The following is a 20,019-nucleotide window of genomic DNA, read 5'->3' as shown; positions in this document are numbered from 1 at the left end:
GTTTTTGTTAGTCTGGAATTGTATTTTAATGCTTAATTTCTTATATTGCTTCATAGCTAAAGAGTTTATGTTTGGTTGCCTATAGAATGACATGACGCTTTAGAAATATGAAACGCAAATCTGTCACGCCTTCAAGGTCATCTCACATGAATCATTTTCGCAGCTTTTATATTGGTTACCTTATGATATACCCTCCAATTCCTAGGTAAAATTAAAGAAATTCCTTCCTTTATTATCACTGAATATTATTTGCAGCTCTCAATCTATTTTCTAGTGTGATTTTCGGTGTTTGTTTGCAGCGTAGGTAGTGTGGGGGAAACGCTGTGAAAACAAGATGGCCGCAAGCGGCACGCACACGAATTATCAATATTTCACGCGGCGCGCCGGCGACTCATTCAGTCGCTAGCAGTAGTTGCCCGCCACACGCCGCCATCGCCGTCGTGGAAATCATCGCCGAATTTCATCACGTTGCACCACATCGGGTGGCGCGCGCGCGTCGCGCAGCTTCGTGCATTTGCGCCGTGGGTGCCTGCGATGGAGCGCCATTTTTCGCTAGCTACAGCTAACCTTTTAGGCGGGGAGTGCTGGCCTCGCACCGCTTGTCCGCGCTCATTTGCGCTCTGAACACGGTGCTCGGCGGTGCATCACCCAGGAGTTTCAAGCCTACGGATATTCATCCCAGAACATTTCGACCACCGTACATCGATACATAACAAAAGTGAGTGAGTGTAGCGTGGTGCAAACAGTTTCCGTAAATTAATTTACCGGAAGCTTGAAGGCAGCACGATTTGCGCGCGTTGTATTGGAGGTGGACGGCGCGACGGCGAGGATGCCATCGACGCCATCCGCCTGGACGCCGCTCAGCGACAAGCGGCCGTAAACATATTTGAGTGCGACACAAGACGGATAACCTCTAAGGACGCAACTCTATGAAGGTACTCTGAGCGAGCTCGAAGTGTGTGGATTTCCATGTGAACGGACGATGTATCTGCCCGAAAGCGTGGCTTCAAGGTAACACGCGACTGGTCATTGTGAAATACAAGTAGTTTGACACAAAAATTATTTGCTTGTTTCAAACACTTGGTGTCTAGATAAAATACTCTTCTTGTTGCCTCTCAACAAGCTGACAAGTTCAATCATGTTTGATGGCTAATTGTTTTTGCATTTTTAGGAAATCCATTTGAGTATATGACGCTGCACTTAAGCACCAGACAATTGTATGACAGCCAAGGCATGGAAGATGGCCCTGATTCAGGCACAGTGACTGTGACGAGTAACGCCTCCACGCCACGCGCCGCAACCCCTAATAATGGTGGCATCGAGATGGCGAACTTCCCCACAACCGAAACCCGCGCGCCGGCCACACCGCCGAAAATTAACGGCGAATCGGTGCTGCAACAGCCGCAGCCATCGCCTGTCACCGGGGATTATCACGCATCTCCACGCCACAGTCCTCAGACAGAGGAAACGCCGCAGGAAAACGAAAATGAGACTAATAAACCCACAGAAGACAACGTAGAGGCTGGAAATGGCGATGATGAGGAAGCAGAAGACGAAGATGGAAGTAGTTCCGATTGTGATCATCTTGTAATCGACGAAGAGGTGAAACCCAAACGACGGAAAAAAGTTTTGAATAGTAAAGTAAAACCCCCGGAAGAAAAGGAACCAGTTGAAACAGTTGATGCTCACAATAGTGATCATGAACAAACACAACAAGAAGACGAGGAAAAAAGTGAAGATCGTCGTCTACACGATGAAGAACTCCAGCAAAGACTCAGTGAACAGTACATCCATTCGAATCCCTACTTTGCCGAGTCAATTTTCGAACTTACTAATCACTACAACACAACACCCGTCTCAGAAGGTATTCCAAAGCTTTCGCTGAAAAAAGTCGGCAATCGCTATGCGAAAAAGGTGCGCGGTAAAAATGGCAAGCCAAAACTGCGCGACTACGCACAGTATCTCGGGCTCCAGCCGACGGTGCAGTTTAAATGTTCCAAATGCGGTTCAGCTGGATTTGAATCGCTGCAGTTGCTCAATGAGCATCTGGTAAACTGCACCGCAATAGCCCCTATGCATCCGCCGCCACCGCCATCTAACAACACCACTAATTTTAAAGTAACGCGAAAGGTATTTCTCTGTTCGGCGTGTGGTACTTACTATGAAAACTGGAATCTTTTCCTACACATGCGCGAAGTGCACAAGCGATTTATATGTTTATATTGCTTGGGGATGTTTCCACACGCCGAAAAACTGGCGGCGCATTTGGTGCATAAACACAACTGCGCGCCAGCAAAACACGTGGATGAGATGGAATTTGCCGGAGCGCATCGAGAGCCTTGTTTTTTGATGTGTTGCGATTGTCAGATGGTTTTCACCGAGCAAGATTACGTGACGCGGCATAAATGCATCGGCGATAATGTGAAGGAGAGTGATAGAGCGACGGTGGGTGGTCAGGACGTTCAGGTAACGACGAATCAGTTGGTCATCGAGACGAGCGCCACGAAAGACGGGGAATTGTCGGTGACGGGAACTGTTGAACTTGCGAGTGTCGATGAACAAGCGCGTACGGGTGATTTAGTTGATAATAATAAAGCGGACAAGACGGATGAAAGTGTTAGTGACGCAGAGTGCGCGCGGGACGTTAGCGGTGAGGAGAGTGACCTGCAGAAGACGACGCTCGGCGAAAATAAACAACTTAACGTGAGCGACGAGCAGAATATTGCTGATGAAGGTAATTTATTAATAAAAAGTTCATAAAAACACAAATAACGCTAATATTTTATTAATTTTTAGATGATAGTAATGCAGAAGATAATGATCCTGATGACGATGATGAAAACGAAACAGGCGATAAAATGCAAGTTGAAGACGACTCTGCCGATGATGAAGTACCGCACGATGAAAGAAAAGTTCCTAAAGTAACTCTTAAATTCGCACGGATGTATCCCCCGGGCGATGAGAGCGAATCTCATGAAAATAAACCCCAGCAAAAGGAGTCGGACCACTCCGAGAACGAAAACGATGAGCATAGTGACGACAGCGATAAGGACACTATGGAAGCAGGCAGTAGTGAAACGAAACTGGTCGAAGACGATGCTCTTCATCAACTGCAAGCGTCTTCACAAGAAGGCTCCGAGGTGGACGTAGAGGGAAACACTAGCCAAGAAGAACTTGACATTGAAAATTACACTAAACCAACTCTAGAGGCTGAAAATAACCGGAAAAGGGTTGAATCTGGATCTGAGGCAATGGAAAAGTCACAAGATGAGAAATCTGTAGATCTGGATAGTTCTCAAGGTGAACAAACCGCACAAACAACGCAAGATACCGAAGAGTCCAAAGAATTGTCACAGGAGGAACAAGATTTAGACGCGAAAGAAGAAGTTTCCACTCTTGCTACAGCCGGCAGTGAAATCGCCATCAACGAAATAGAATTAGATCAACCCCTGGACAAATTCGACATTAAACTTTTGCTCCAGAAATGTCTGCAGGCGACGATACCAACGTGTCTGTATTGTAATCATGCGCGCAAGATTGCGGTGAACGGTAAACAACTTGGTTTACACGCGATTGCAGAGCACAGGTATTCTTCAATCGTGAAATCTATTACAGCTGAAGAATTAATACCGGAAAGTTTTAATAATCGCATTCAGGAGTCTTTAGAGGAGCTGGATAAGATGTATTTTGCTCTCGAAGATGTAACGCCGTCGTTCACGCATATGTTTGAATGCTTTCAATGTCGATATAGTTCTCCGATGCACAAAGAGTTGTACATGCACAATCGGAAACTCCATGCCAAAGCCCTCCTCATTTGCACCATGTGCAAGACTAGTTTCTACAGTTATTCCGAATTGTTGTGCCACCAGTGTCCGGGAGTGTACTCCTCGGATAGAGATCGTGATGTGTATTTTCGTTGCTGCATGTGCGTCAGCGATGAGTTTCCTTCGGCGTTTCGACTCGTGGTGCATCTGAGGAAGGCGCATCATGTTTGTGATGTGTGTCTGGAACTATGCCACAATCAGATGCGCCTATCGAATCATGTCTGGAAACATAAACTGCATCATTTGTGTTATCGCTGCGGGATAGCTTATAGGAATAAACAGGACATCACGAGACATTTGTTCTGGAAGCATGGTACGGAGAGTGTTCAATGTAAAAAGTGTTTACAGAAGAAATGGCCGCATATGTATCACTTTTGCCAACCGCCGGCGAGTTTTGCATGTGATCAGTGTACTGTGACAGTACCACGCGCGTCTAAACTGAGGGTCCATAAGAGGCTTCATTCTAATGAATTCCCGCATGCGTGTACCGAAGAGAATTGTACGGAGAAGTTTATCTCAAAACGTCTTCTTTTCAAACATGAGAAAAAAGTGCACAGGGAGCCTGAGGAACCGGTAAAAATGGAAGAAGAGCCCGAAATGGAAGATATAGTTGTGGAAGAGATCAAGGTAGATCGAGAATCGCCGGATTTAGAAAAGAAGGTTGATGTTGACGAGACAAAGGAGGAAAAAGAAGAAAAGCCAAAACCTAAAGTGGACGTCTATGATCTTCCAGAGTTGAATCTCTCCGAGAGTGACAGTGATAGCGAGGACGAATCAACAAAGTCCACGTCGATATTCAAACCGGAAAATGATATTTCTTCTTCTATTTTAATGAATCCTGATGATTTACTCCTGGAGACTTCTCAAGATGACATTTTGAAATTATCGGATGATTTGGACTTGGGGCTTGGTTCTGATGATATTTCGAGATATGGTGAAGGGGAACCTTCGCCGGGAATGGATAATGCTGTGTTAGATATTTGGAACAATTTCAAAAATTATCAGGAGAACATTGCCAAAACAATACTGACTGATGTCAGTAAAGATGATGATGATTTTCCGGCGATTCTAACAGATATCCCACCGGTATTAACTTTAGAAGAAGCTCTTCGAGATCACGATTATTGTCCCAGGACTACAGATACTTTAATTGAGCAAGAACACATACCAGGGTTACAACCAATTGTTCAACCAAGTCCTGCAAACTCGGCGGATCATGATTATTGCTCAGGAAGTGGTTTAGGAAGATTACCAGAGAAGAAAGAAGAAGTTGATGCGAAAGGAGGAGTACTACCATCGTCTAAGGCTTTGGTAATTGAAAATTTCGAAGAACCTCCAAGTGTAAAATCTAAATCTAAAGAATCTTCAGATTCAAGTTCGGATAGTGATTCGTCAAGTTGTACTTGTGGATCAAATTGTTCATGTTCGTCGGGGTCTAGCTCTAGTTCATCTTCGGATTCTTCCGAATCAGATAGTTCAAGTGAAGAAGGCCGGCGGCGGCAACAGGTGCGCAGAGAAAAGCGAAGAGGAAGGAAACCAAAAGCTCAGTTAGAAAATGTTCCAGCCAGTGTTACAAAGGCAAACCAAAAACACGAAAATGATAGAATCTTAAAAGAAGAAGCTAAAGCGAGTAGTAGTCCTACAGCGGGTAAAACATCTTCTACACCTAAAGAAGCTCCCATTAGAGATTCAGATCTTTCTACCACTGAAAGTGATACAGATGAAGAATTCTATGATAAAGAACCTCAGAAAATTGCGAATAAACTGCTGGCAGAAAGAGAGAAAAGCTGATGCAAATGGCTGCGCATGGGACGTACGTCAATGGCGCTTTGATAGACAGCAGACCTGCGACACCAAGTATGACTGATGAGAGTAACCAACAAAGTGCACAATCATCTACACAGAAAGAACCGAAGAAAAGTAAGAAATCAAAATCTAAAAAGAAGAAACGAAAGAAGAGCTCAAAGCGGCAGTCTAAGATGGCTCCTGCGCCACCAGCGCCATACCGTCATCAACAGCAACCACAAGTTGCACCTTTAACTCTCACATTGCCAAAGAGCGCTCCTGTCACGCCAGTTTATAACAGTCCACTCAACATCAGCAATCACAATCCAATGAGTATGAGCATCAATAACACGCCCACTGGACAATCTCCGCTTTTCACAGATAACGAAAACAGTGGGACGAGAGCGTCCAAACGCCGGCGGGTACCGAATAAATTCTACGGGTATTCCAGTGATGAAGAGAATGAAAAAGTTGTCGCCACTGGCGCACCTAACATTAAGTTTAGAAAGGTTTGTATTATAACTTCAAATCATTTATTGAATTATAATTTGACTAATGCATTGTTTGTTTAGATTGATTTGCCATCACCCAAACCGCCAATGATTGTTCCACCAATCACAATCAAGACCACCCCGGTTGTTAACCCAATCTCAATACGAATGTCTGCGAATCCAGACGAAATGCGCGTGCAGCCTTTACGACTACCCCTACATAAAAAGAAACGCAGTGCGCCGAAAACTAAAGCTCGAAAGGTACCACCCCAACCCTCACCTGTACAACAACCACATAATCCTCCTATTCCTCAGTCGTATCCAGCGCCACCACCTGTACCACGCGTGCGCATGCCTCCACCGCCAGCGATACGTCAACGTGTCGTTGATAACGACTCTGGAAGCGACTCAAACTCTAGCACCAGTGACGCTGATGAGGAACCTACGCCTGCGCCAACGCGGCTTCCACCTACAGCATTCTCTCATTCTAAACCCAACGCGCCTACGACTGCATTGTATTGCTACTGCCGCTGTCCGTACGATGAAGTCTCCGAGATGATTGGTTGTGATTCGGACGACTGTGCCATCGAGTGGTTCCACTTCGAATGTGTGGGTATAATGGTCCCACCAAAGGACAATGGTTCTGTCCCGATTGCCGCAAGAGGAAGCAACAACGCCGCGAGATGCTTCAACAGAATGCTCGAGTTAAGTGAACTGAAGTTGTCAGGAATTGATGCTGAGAAACAAGTGTAGTGTCTCGAACTGTCGAAACGTTTCGAATATTTTTTCAAGAATTGCTTATTTTGTAACGCAAAGAGAGAACGAAACAAGAGTGACACAGGAGCGTGGACGCTTGCGAATGTGTAATCAACGTGTGTACATAATTGACCATAGAATTTAGCTAGCTAGGAACTGTTGTAAATATTAACGAGTAGCTACTTAATTAACGATTATAAATAATCTTAATCTTTGTGATTGTAAGCATGGAATAAGTTTTTCTACATGGAGAACTCATCTCTTACATCAATATTAATGCTCGAAGTATTGTTTTTAAACGACATTCTTGCTGTACAAATGGTGTAAAACTAACCCTGAAATCCACTTCCTGTGATGATCATGTAGATGTTGAAAACATGGCGATTGTGGGATCCTCTGTCTCGTATGTAATGAGTACATCGCGAAATTTGTCCAGTAGTTGTAACAGTTGACTACGACTGAGGTTCTCTAAGAACATGATTTCTTCTATGTGATGATTGCCTTGAAAGTAATTCTTTCGGCATAACCGCGCGAATAATTTCAAGTCTTCATCGCTGTTGGAGTTTGACACTTTAAAGATGGCGCTGCGCTCTTCATCAGAGAAATCAAGCAATAATTCTTCGCGGAATTCGGGTTTATCATCTTCCACAGAAGTGAAGCTCATATTTTCAAAACTGTTAACAAATTTTGTTTTAATTTTAATTTTTCGGTTGTGTTTAAGGGTATTGTACCTTTTTGTGTCCGGTAAATCGAAGCGGCTACTATCGCCGAATCCATCGGATATTGTCGATTGTCCGCTTTCGGATTCTGTGCGTACTCTGGGCATGCGCGGAGCGTTGTGTACTTTGCGCCGACTTGAAAGTCTCTAAAAGTTGCCATATTGTATTGAAACAATTGCATTCGCACTGGTGAACAGTGAAAACTTACGTGTTAGTTTGATCAGTAGGCAAATATTGAATGTACGTATGGAGTTGAAGAAGCAAGTGATGTTGAAGCATCCAGATAATCATCGGAACCAACAACGATTGCTGCGTAGTGCTGTACATCGGATTACACTTCTGGCCGAGCGACGTCGGCAGCGAGAAGTCACTGATCACGCGTATCAGGTTTGAATTCGGGAAGGTTTCGCCGAAGCGATCCAAGAGAGGCGAGTTGAGTGATAGCGGCGCATCGGGCGCTATCACATACTTGTTCGTGGTGCATATCGGGTATATCACAGTTGCTTTCGCCCAGTATACTAAATGCGAAGTCAAATCAAAAATCTAAAACAAGACGCCATTTTGATTTTTTAAATTTGCAACTGAATTAAACTTACATGTGAAAGTTCTAAATCGGTATCAGCCGCAAGAGTTTGCAGGTTTTTGACTGGCGAATACTGCGACAGCATTCGATGCAAACTCGGAGATCCATCAAGCGAAATAAAATCAACGATCATATTAACCGGACACAGGAGAAGTATACTATGGTAAGGTTTGAGTGCTTGTATACAGCGGTGTATATCCTCCGGTTCCACTAACTTGCCCCGCAAGTGCCATTGGTGCACTTTTTGAGGTAAGCAGTAACTAAGCGGTATCCAATTGTTTATTCTAATATTTACCAGGCCTGTGCCGCACAAATCATCGTACATGCGCTCGATATTCTTTGCCAGCGTACTCTGGCCCAATATGGCGTCGAAGACAGCTTCTTGATTTAACGCACAGCATTCGTCATGGGTCGCCATCATGATTTGCAACTCTTTGCTGATATAACCGCATCGGTTTTCTTCGTGTTCCAGAAGGATACCCATGCGTTTACTTAAATCATGGTAACAATTAACTGGAAAAAAGAATGTAAAGTAATATTTTCTATGTTTAAAGTTAGAATTTCTATTCTTACCAACTGATGGTGAAGCAACAGCATGAAGTGCAAACACAATATTAATCAACAAGTCAGACTCATCATATTTCTTATTCTGCAACTGGAGTTTTGTTGGATGGCTGACAAATCTAACATCATTTACTTTGAGCTCAAACTTCCGCTTGCAAAGTTCTGGCTTGACAGCAAAGAGTGCTGCCAGTACATCATCAGTGAATCCAGTGAGCAAACCTTTACTAATATTCGAAATTCGTTGTGGAGGACTTTGTAGCAGTAATTCCTCTACAACAGGTAATGTGTATGGATTTTTCCTTCTTGTACTTGCAGGTTCTGCAGTCTCTTGTTTATGGTATGGATATCTGAAGAGCAGACGAGCTCCTTTGCTATCCGATTTTACTAATATTATACTTAATGGATTCACTTCCATTTTCTGTGTTTCTTATTCTAACATTGCTTTTGATCTTCTACTCCATTGCTCTTGTTTTGCCTCTCGGATGTTGATAGCATTTGTTTTTGTCGCCTGATAACTTTCTGACACATGGTTGATTTTGTAGGAGTTTTAGGGCGTTATGACGAGCAGAGATTCATTTTGAGGCGTTATATCGCTATTGGATGATGTAAGCGTTATCTGCGCCGCGGTATGCGGAATCTTTTTAGCGATAAGCGCCGCGATAAGGAAATGTAAATCGAAAGAACCGAAAGTTTTCCGTTCGGATGGTAACCTCGGAATTTTAATGCAAGGTCAGTTCTGTCAGGCTAAAAATTATTTTGAAACATTGCAAATAGATAATAAATCATCAAAAATGCAAAAATATGATTTTTAAAACAAACATATTTCTTTGATATAATATGTACTTATGAAACAATTGCTTATTGTATCATAATAACGATAGAAATAAATGTTTGTTTATTGGATATAAATTGTCAAACACCACGTGCGTAATATTTTTGACATGTGTGATCGCTGACAATTCGCTAACCACACTTTTCATCAGTTCAAAACAAAACACTGCGGTCTTTTCTTAACAAACATAACAATTTAAAATAATGCATCGAAGAGTTGTTGTGACCGGCATGGGTGTGTTATCCCCAATTGGTGCTAATCTACACGAATCCTGGCTGAATATCATCAACGGAAAGTGCGCTATTTCCAAACTGGAGGATCCTGCATTCGCCAATCTTCCTTGTCGCATCGCTGGAACAATCAAACTTAAAGATAAACGTCTAAACTTGGAGGAACACTTCTCAAAATCTGAATTAAAGTCGATTAGTCCAGCCACAGCCTACGCGCTAATGGCAACCAAAGAAGCTTTAATCAATGCCAAATTAATAAATTCAGCTGGACAACCAGAGGGACTCTCTGCTGAAGATATCCGACAATCCACAGGAGTTGCCGTTGGTATGGGTATGGTAGATTTACAGGATATTTGTGATACCAACGACGCTTTAAACAAATCCTACCGGCAAGTCAGTCCGTTTTTTGTTCCGCGCATATTGGCAAACATGGCTGCCGGACAAATAAGTATAAAATACGGCCTACGAGGACCGAATCATTCAGTTTCTACAGCGTGTGCAACTGGTGCGCATGCAATTGGTGATTCATTTCGGTTTATACGAAATGGCGATGCCAATATTATGGTTTGCGGTGGAGCGGAAGCGTCAATATCACCATTAGCGATAGCAGGATTTTGTCGACTGCGAGCTTTGAGTACTTCGTTCAATGACACGCCTGAGAAAGCATCGAGACCTTTCGATAAAAAGCGAGAAGGATTCGTCATGGGTGAAGGGTCAGCCATTTTGGTTCTAGAAGAACTGGAACAAGCAAAACAACGCGGAGCGCATATTTACGCCGAGATTTTAGGATACGGATTATCAGGAGATGCTTCACATTTAACCGCACCAAGTTCAGATGGAGCTGGAGCGGTTTTAGCGATGAGTCGCGCTCTTAAAGATGCGAAGGTAACGTCGAAGGATGTAGGGTATGTGAATGCGCATGCTACATCCACACCACTTGGTGATACAATCGAAACCAAAGCGATTAAGACAGTTTTAAGCGATAATTACAAAAATATTGCTGTTTCGTCGACAAAAGGCGCACATGGACATTTATTAGGCGCTGCTGGTAATTTAGAAGCGACATTTACAGTGAGGTGCGTTGAAGAAGGCGTGTTTCCACCGACAATTAATTTAGACGAGCAAGATGATGCTGACTTAAATTTGGTAGCGAATGTTAAACAAAGTTGGGAGGGTACAAAGCGAAGAATCGCCCTGAAAAATGCTTTCGGGTTTGGCGGTACCAATGCATCATTATGCATTGCACAATATGTTGCTTAAATAGTATTCAAATGTGTAAATAGATTTATTTTGTTACTTTAAAGTTTAAAAAGATGTTACCTGTAACTATACCTGACATAATAATGTGATAAAGAGGTAAATATGGTTTTAAAATCAAATTTTGCGTAAAACTCAAACACGCGATGTAACATTGGTTGCCTAGGTTTATACGCAAAGTGCACCCCCGGCTTTCCACGATTTTCGCAGGTTTTCCCGATTGCACAACGCACGCAAACGCGAAAACGTCAGAATGAGATGCTTCAGATGCTTTCATTCCTACACCACACGTCCCACATACTATTTTGCGGCGCGACTCGCCTGGTTGGTGAACGTTGCGCGCCGAGGTTATGTCGTCTCGTTAGCGGTGTGCGCGGTGAGGAAAGTCGCCGGTGCTTCGCTCTCCACAGCTGCAGATTTTCCGACACCAAGAAACCAGAATTTCCGGCACTACCGGCGGTGTTGGACGACTTATCCTCCACTGACTCTTTGACGATGAGTAAAACCAGCTTGAAATTGTCACCCAAGCAGCATAAGAATGCGAGCACCGCCAGTACAATTTCAGTCACCACCATTCCAGGCGCCAAGGATGTGGCGAACGTGCCCTTCGAGGTGCTTCCCTCGCCGACTAAAAGTAAACGAGACAAGAAGGAGTATAAAGTGATCAGGCTTGGAAATGGGTTGACTGCTTGTTTGATTTCTGATAAGGTAAGTTTTTATTTAAAGAAATTGAACAGGTGTTTGTTTTGTAATAACAAGTTTTATTTGTAAAATAACACTGTTGCAAATATCTACAGGATGCGGATGAAGACGAATTCAGTTCTGGGGACTATGAGACTGAGAGTGACTCTGCCAGTGACATGGAGAGTGAAAGTGAAGTGGAGAGTGAACCTGAACAGGTTAGTAATATTATTTATAACCTCAAATGTACAAAATTAAAATGGCGGTGTGTTTTTAAATGTTTCATTGATATTCTTTGATAGGCTGGTACAGAATCAGACAATGAAGTGAAAAAAGTCCCAGAGATGAAGCGCAAAATGGCTGCGGCTGGTCTATGCGTTGGCGTAGGTTCATTCAGCGATCCTCCCGATATCCCCGGCATGGCACACTTCCTCGAACACATGGTCTTCATGGGTAGCGAAAAATTCCCCGAGGAAAACGACTTCGACAAGTACATTTCAAAACGTGGCGGATCTGATAACGCTTCCACTGACTGCGAAACCACCACATTTTATTTCGAATGTATCGAGAAATACCTATACAAATCTCTCGATAAATTCGCGCAGTTTTTCATCTCGCCGCTGATGAAGCGCGAATCGATGACCCGCGAACGCGAGGCGATTGATTCCGAGTTTCAAATGGCGATACCCAACGATGCGTACCGCAAGGAACAATTGCTTGCGTCACTATTCAATCCGCGCGTGCCGGTGAACCAGTTCACCTGGGGTAATCTCATCACGCTCAAGGACAACGTCGCCGACGAAAAACTCTACGCGGCATTGCATGCGTTCCGCAAGCGACACTACTCTGCGCATCGAATGACTCTCTGTATCCAGGCGCGTTTACCCATTGACATGTTACAAAACTTCGTGTTGGATTGTTTCAAAAATGTTCCGAGCAATAATCAACCTGCGATTGATTTCAAGCAATATTCAGACATCATTTATGATACACCTGAATTCAATAAGATATATTATATCATCCCTAATAAGAATTCTGTATCAGTGGATCTTATTTGGGCGCTGCCATCGCTGCTACACCTATATAAAAGCAAACCACATCATTATGTGTCATGGTTGTTGGGTGATGAAGGAAAAGGATCACTTATTTCGGAATTGAGAAAGCGCGTTTGGGCATTGGCGATTTTCACCGGCAATGGAGAGACTGGCTCAGAACATAACACAATGTACGCTTATTTTACAGTCACTATTGTTTTGACACAAACTGGAATGGCTAAGCTTTACGATGTAATCGACTTAGTGTTTTCCTATATCAACTTGTTGAAGAAAATAGGACCTCAGGAGAGGATATTCAAGGAGATTCAATTGATTGACGAGACTAGTTTTACTTTCGCTGATGAGACACCATCAGTGGACATGGTGGAGAACCTTGCTGAGAGTATGCAGTTTTATCCAAGTGAAGATTACCTCACAGGATCTGAGATTTACACTGAATATAGACCTGATGCTATTCAGATGGTTCTCAATCATCTTAGACCTGATAAAGTGAACATTATGGTGCTGAATAAGAATATGCCTAGTGATATTGTCTGCGATCAAGTGGAACCATGGTTTAAAACTCAATACACTACACGAGGTAAGTAAAATTATTTTAATTTGATCACCATGTTAATATTTTGACTATTTTATTTTTTTCTGTTTGTTAGATATACCAAACTCTTGTTTGGAGCGCTGGACAAACGCGGAACCCGTCGAGAGTTTCCGCCTTCCTGAACCCAATCGCTTCCTAACAACCAATTTCTCTATTATACCACCGGGAAGCAAAAACCCTGAGTATCCCATCAAAATTATCGATACAAAAGAACTGGAGTTGTGGTACCGGTTTGATCAGAAGTTTGAAACACCGTCCGCTTACTATTACTACTATCTTATTTCCCCCATGCCTCTTGAGTCGCCGACGAACAGTTGTATGCTTGACATGTTTTTAAGTCTACTTACTATCCAACTTACTGAAGAGGCCTACCCGGCACAGGTGGCTGGTCTTGATTATAGTTTCTCTGCTGCTGATAAAGGCATGTATATCAGATTGAACGGCTACAATGAAAAGCTTCCTGTGTTGTTGGAGCTTATCACCAAGTATCTTGTCGATGTGGGTAACAAAGTCACCGAAGAAATGTTTAAAGCTGTCAAAGAAAGTCAGACTATGGTTTATTACAATAAGTTTCTCAAGCCTAGCTCTCTTAATAAGGATTTACGATTGTCTTTATTGTTGAGTACTTATTGGCCGCCAATTGAGAAACACGCGGCGATTGAAAAAGTCACTTTTGAGATGATGAAAGCCTTTAGTGGCCAATTTATAAAGACCTTGTATGTCCAGGCATTGGTTCAGGGTAATGTTGATGAGAAGACAGCTAAAGAAGCTACGGAGAAGTTTGTCGCTGGAATTAATTACGAACCATTGTTGGATAATACATTCCCGAAGGTAAAATGTACATTTATGTCAATTCGCAACTTTTTTTAATGAAATTATTTTTTCTTCAGATAAGAGTCATTCAACTGCCGACTAGCGAGCATTGTTTGCGCTGCCAGTCATTTAACAAGAACGACACGAACTCCTACATCACTAATTACTACCAGGCGGGGCCGTTCAATATCAAGACACACGTGATAATTGAAATTTTAATGGTAAGTCAATTGTACAACATATAATCTAACAATTCAACTATAAATTTCTGTTTCTATTAGATGATAATTGAAGAACCATTGTTTGATATTCTCCGAACAAAAGAGCAATTAGGTTACAATGTGTTCTGCAACTTGCGAGACACGTTTGGTATTCTGGGCTATTCGATTACGGTGAACACGCAGGCAGCCAAGTATACAACCCAACACGTTGATCAGCGTATTGAAGCGTTTGTAAAGCATGTACAGAAACTTTTGAAGAAGATGCCTGAGAAAAAGATCAATACTTTTAAACGCGATCTTATCAAAGTCAAACAGGTCGCTGACGTGTTGTTAAAAGAGGAAGTTGGTCGGAATTGGGGAGAAATCATAAATCGCGAGTATGTATTCGATCGGCTTAAGCAGGAAATCAAGGCTATTGAGGATTTGAAAGGTAGCGACATTCGTAAGTTCTGGGAGGATCACAATATGCACGGCAATAAGTCTAATCTACGCAAATTGAGCATTCAGGTTATAGGATGCAAGACACCTAAGGAGTGCGAAATGTCAGGTAACATAACCTATTATAAACATTATGCAAGCAGTTAATACGTCTCTTTTTTATTTAATAGTTGACAAGATCGTAGAGAAATCGGTGGATGAAAAGAAATCCGTCTACAATTTGGACCTCATCGGCGTGCAAAAGGATTGGCCTGAGAAACCGGCTGAAACATACTTTATTCGCAATATTGGCGAATTTAAACAGAACTTGTTCCTTTTCCCCAACAAGAATCCCAACCTGTAGACTAGGCGTGTTGATAAAGTTAGGTTCATCCGCAAAAATGTTACTGTTACGCGATACAAGTCCCTAACTGCACACTAGTAAAGTGTTGCGAATAGTCCACGCCATAACAAACAGCAAAAGACGACGGCTAGTACAATGTGATCGTCCATTGTGAAGAAGTTAGAGCAATTGTACTGTTTTATACCTTCCTTATTCTTTACAATCATAAATGAATCAAATGATATGCCAATCAAAATATGTAATACAAAAAGTCAAATTATTTGTAAAAGATGAGATGAGAAGATGAGAGCAAAATCTGTTGGGATCAAATATTGAAAGCGGGAAGTAGGTTTCATTTTGAAATTTATGCGATAGTAGGAACATAATGAAAAGTTACAGTGTAGGCATAGATTTTGTAGGACTTTTACCCCCACCGCGATTAAACGTACAATAGTTTTTGATAGATTTTACGAACGCTTTTTTAGAAGATTTATATTCGCAGGCGATTTTGGTCTACAGTGACTAGTCCAATTTTTATTTGCATTTAGTCATCGCATCACAAATCATTTTAAAAGATCGATCCATATTATTTTTTATTTAGGATAACCTCAGGATGTGTTTTTATTTAATTTTAAAGCAGAAATTATATTTTGAGATGTTTTTTGTTGAAAATGCACTTACATAGTATCAAGCACAAGAAAACGTTGAAAAAGAACATCTGAATGAAAATTTAAATGAAATTGTGAACTGAAAGTGAACTTATCACATAATAGCATATTGGATTATCATTATAATGTGATAATATTTACATTGTATCGAACAGGAAGTGGGTGAGAATGAAGATTGTGTGATGTGAATAAAATACAAAGAGAGTTTACAAACAAGGAAATAGAATGAGGATACATTAGCAATACGCACACATCCAATTCAATATCTTTGATGGTCGTTAGGAAGTGCGCCGATGGAAGTTTCTTCGTTCATTAATGCGTTACGAGACGTCGATACTCATTATGACGATTACGATGATTAAGAATGCAGTTGCGTGTTGCCCCCCTCGACGATTATGCATCATTAATATTTCCGTTCTGCGTGGACTCCATTGAATGCATCGTATACATATTTCAATGAAATAGTAAAACGTACAAATGTTCTTGTGAATATTCTATGAATTGCTTGAATAACTTATCGAAAGTAATGTATTAATTATGAATACGTTTACTTTTTATAATTGAAAGGCAGAGAAGAAGTTTATTTTATAATTGTATACTGATATTACGTACTATAAGAGACTTCTACTTCGACAACTGGACATTTTATGAGTTAAAACGTTAGGTACACTACAATTTCTACACTTTAGGTTATGATTATGTGACTATCAAAATGGAGTTCTTCTTACAAATCTAATGATATTCACAATTATGGTTGGTTTTACATAATGGAGATCATTCTTACTAAACTTTTATTGAAACAATGTATAAGAATACGGGTTTAGTCCTGAAGCTAGTTTCCAAGCAACTAATGACTCCTCAGGCATACAAACAATGCGCACAGAACTAAATTCGTACCTGAGTGGCGTGAGTGACATAATACAATAGTAACACGAGCAAATAGTGGTAAAACGTCATCAATAACCTGATGAGATGACATTTGTTCTTTCTCGGGCGTGAGTGATAGTCGACTGGAAAGTGTCAGTGTCCTGGACGATGTCCTGCCGGTGACATGACATATTAACTTTACATCGCTATAATTTTACATTATTTTACAATAATTTATTCGATTTTACTTGATTTTACACGTGTTTTACTCCAAGTGAAGACACAAAGGACTCGTAAGGACAACCTACTGACCTCATTATTTATTCACTAATATAATTTGAATATCTAAATAATGATGGAATGGCTGCAAGTTTTTAAATTGATTTTTTATATATAGAAAAGAGGTTTAATTAATTTTAAGAAGATATTTTATTATAATAATTGGTAAAATGCCAAGAAAAGCGTTTTTAGTACAGGTAGAACTTAATGTTCATGCTGTAAGTACGAAATTGTTTATTTGGAAATAATCTAATGCTATAAATTTTAGGTAACTTGTCCTGGAGTTTGGTTATGTCCAAACGGCAAGATATCCTTGCAGATACATATGTTAGGTTCTAATATTCAAACACACTGCATCGAACCGATTTTTCCAATCGTCTTCGATGAGAAGTTTGTGTTCAGTCGAAGTTTTTACGATGTTGGGAAATTGGGTACTCTACAAAAAATATTTAGTGAGTTTTCTTGTAGTTTAAGATTTAATATTTTAAATTTGAGAATTCATTTGATAGATAAAGATACGCTGTATATCGAGCTAATTCAATGGCAAAACTGCGAAAATGGCAATGTTCTTGCAACGTTTCAAACAACTCTGGGTGAATTACTATATCCAGAGTCAAAAGTACCATCGCTGGGCAACGCTGAAGTCGATTTATTAATGGAACCAATGAAGAATTTTCCAGTACGTATAATTATTATGATTATTGCTTTACTAATTTATAACCGTCTTTATTTAGGGAATACTAGCACCAAAAATAGAAGTGGGAACCAAAACTACAATCCAGGATGAATTATGTCCTGCAAACGAGGAATCTCTTGAAACTCAAGTTTTATGCAATCCAAACCTCATCACATCCAGCAATCCTCAAAAATCTCATTCATTGGCAATAAAATGCGGTTATGATCATCAAATTGCCCGACAAAAACCTGTCTGTCACACGAAGAGGTGTCATATTACCAAATGTTCCCGAAACGCCCAATGTAATCCAGGAAGTAGCGATAAGAAGCCACCGTTTGTTGTTCGAAAAGTACCTGACGATTTAAAATATTACTGGTTGATTATTTAATATTTCTTATATCCAGATAATTAAATAATGTTTGTATGTTTTTAGTAAATGTAGTGATTGTAATAACGAGCGTTGCGAAGAACGTTCCCAGTTGCAAATGGCGGCCAAAGTGCGGAAAAGTAGAGTAATCCACACGAAAAATACCAGCGTGCGAAGAGTCACAAGAGATGCAAGTCCGGAGCGATGTTGCAGAAGAACAATGAGCGTCAACAGAGACACGAGTCCCATACGTTGGAGTCCGCGTAAATTTAACTTGTGTTTATGTTGATATCCGAAGTTAACATTGGATTATTTTAGGACCTGTTTGTGATTGTGGTGATCAACACTCGGACAACTGCGTTGTTTGTGCCAAATATAAGCATTACTTCGAAAATAGAAGCATAAAATCACAAAAAGTAACAATTTTAGACCATTTCATTCAATTCGTATTTTATACTTGCTAATTTTATGTATGTGTGTCTATTAGAGACCGGAAAACAAACAGGATATGTATGAATGTCCGTGTCAACAAACGGAACCAGTAGTGGCCGATGCCGTTTTGTGTAACTATCCGCCATTACAATGTAGACAACCATCGATGGCGCAAAAATTGCACGCACGCTTGTCGGAAACACTCAGTCAATGCGGCGGAAACTGCCAACAAGTGCAACAAACATTTCGCGAGTAAGTTTAATTTATGTATTTTATTTGGAAAATGTATGATTGTTATTTGAAATGTTTTAGGAACTGCGATTGTGGTGATTGTGTTTGCGACAATTTGCACAGTTGTTCGGGAGGCCTTGGTCAATTCTATAAAAAGTTATATAGTTGTAGCAATAAATGTCCTTAAAACTGCCTAATAATTAGTTACACTGTAATACAATATGTTGATAGTTATTTTGGTTGAACTTAAAATTCATTTATATCGATATAAATAAAAATTAATTATTAGATGTATTTGTAGAGTATTGTAGAAGGTGGGATGTTTGACATCCCTTATTCACGAACGAATTAACAATAGCTGTGTAATATATTTTAGTAATTTGCGTAAAGTTTAAGTACACTCAATAGCATTAAGTAATGGTTTACATGCTTCAGTGAAGTTGTTTTTCTTGGTGGTAGGTGTAGATCTCTAATTTTACCCCAGATGGCGCTAGTATGCATCAATTGGCTTAAAAATTTAATTTGATTGTGTCTGGTCCTGGTCTTGCAGTGATAACAGCAGTGTCGATGTGAATAGTCGTGCCTCGTGTTTACATTTCTTATCGGTAAATATGTTTTCAGAAACCAGGGTCCTGCTTGCGTGTACACTCTTATACGTGTGATCGGTTTGTTTTATTCAATATCACCCAATAATCCGAGATAAAACAATTCCGCTTGCTAATTTTTATTTCTATACCAGTTTTAACCCGCGACTTCGTCCCGGTAGTGTTTAATAAAAATGTAATTCGTTTTTACTTTCTTGTTCTAGACATACTCGTAGTATGTGTCAATTCAAACAATAAGATTTGCAATTTTATTTTAAAGAAATTAATTATATAAAGAATTGCACTTCAGCGCGCCATCTCGGATTCCACTATTTAACTATAACTATGATTGAATCTCAATGCCATGCCATTCAACGATCATTAAAAAAAAAAAAATTGGCAAAATTGGTCTAGGCGTTGTTGAGTTATGCGCTTACCATCAGATTTTGAATTCATTTTTAAATTATGGATAAAAATTGCACAAACATTCATTTAAAAATAGCAAATTGTGCTATTCGATTTTAAATTACTTATAAGTAAAATTGTGTAAAACATAGGTAAATTGTTAATTTTTGTCACATTGCTGACAGTAAACACAAAATTACTTTCAGCGTTGACTCAAGCCTTGTAGGATTTGGTTCCTGATTATTTACTTTCTTGATTACTCGCAAACATTCGTTGACATTTAAACTTTGCATTCAACATTTTCACGTGACGACCATTCTACTACAATGCAAAATATTACGACC

At 40.6% G+C, this 20,019-nt stretch overlaps 5 protein-coding genes across 5 annotated transcripts; 4 read left to right on the top strand and 1 right to left on the bottom strand.

The window, feature by feature from the left end:
* The first annotated feature begins 327 nt into the window (after positions 1-327).
* LOC135789970 (uncharacterized) lies at positions 328-7,160 on the top strand. Its single transcript, XM_065300059.1, is given in 6 exon segments — positions 328-1,011; positions 1,172-2,734; positions 2,797-5,604; positions 5,607-6,118; positions 6,182-6,728; positions 6,731-7,160. Coding segments are annotated over 5 exon segments (5,496 nt in total). The 5' UTR covers positions 328-1,011; positions 1,172-1,188; the 3' UTR covers positions 6,814-7,160.
* Positions 7,058-9,461, bottom strand: Nprl3 (GATOR complex protein Nprl3). The gene is given in 4 exon segments (XM_065300069.1): positions 7,058-7,721; positions 7,780-8,118; positions 8,172-8,671; positions 8,732-9,461. Coding segments are annotated over 4 exon segments (1,752 nt in total). The 5' UTR covers positions 9,138-9,461; the 3' UTR covers positions 7,058-7,214.
* Positions 9,462-9,651: 190 nt separating this feature from the next.
* LOC135789976 (3-oxoacyl-[acyl-carrier-protein] synthase, mitochondrial) lies at positions 9,652-11,163 on the top strand. Its single transcript, XM_065300067.1, has one exon. The coding sequence runs from the start codon at positions 9,758-9,760 to the stop codon at positions 11,042-11,044; it is 1,287 nt and encodes a 428-aa protein (XP_065156139.1). The 5' UTR covers positions 9,652-9,757; the 3' UTR covers positions 11,045-11,163.
* A 147-nt stretch (positions 11,164-11,310) lies between these two features.
* Positions 11,311-15,422, top strand: LOC135789971 (nardilysin-like). Its single transcript, XM_065300060.1, has 7 exons — positions 11,311-11,749; positions 11,839-11,940; positions 12,025-13,357; positions 13,428-14,203; positions 14,263-14,406; positions 14,467-14,953; positions 15,015-15,422. The coding sequence occupies exons 1-7, from the start codon at positions 11,537-11,539 to the stop codon at positions 15,185-15,187; spliced, it is 3,228 nt and encodes a 1,075-aa protein (XP_065156132.1). The 5' UTR covers positions 11,311-11,536; the 3' UTR covers positions 15,188-15,422.
* Positions 15,423-16,765: 1,343 nt separating this feature from the next.
* LOC135789975 (spermatogenesis-associated protein 6) lies at positions 16,766-18,980 on the top strand. Its single transcript, XM_065300065.1, has 8 exons — positions 16,766-17,198; positions 17,249-17,432; positions 17,490-17,659; positions 17,715-18,031; positions 18,090-18,286; positions 18,342-18,439; positions 18,511-18,707; positions 18,768-18,980. Exons 1-8 carry the CDS (start codon positions 17,151-17,153, stop codon positions 18,871-18,873), a joined length of 1,317 nt encoding a protein of 438 aa, XP_065156137.1. The 5' UTR covers positions 16,766-17,150; the 3' UTR covers positions 18,874-18,980.
* Positions 18,981-20,019: the final 1,039 nt, after the last annotated feature.

Source organism: Atheta coriaria, unplaced genomic scaffold (assembly GCF_025399875.1).
Source record: "Atheta coriaria isolate IRGN ID8LTWV9N9 unplaced genomic scaffold, Caltech_Dcor_3.1 hic_scaffold_3_pilon, whole genome shotgun sequence".
In the NCBI taxonomy this organism is placed as follows: Eukaryota; Metazoa; Arthropoda; class Insecta; order Coleoptera; family Staphylinidae; genus Dalotia; species Dalotia coriaria.
Note: the sequence above shows the minus strand (reverse complement) of the source record. Positions and strands in the feature narration are given on the sequence as shown.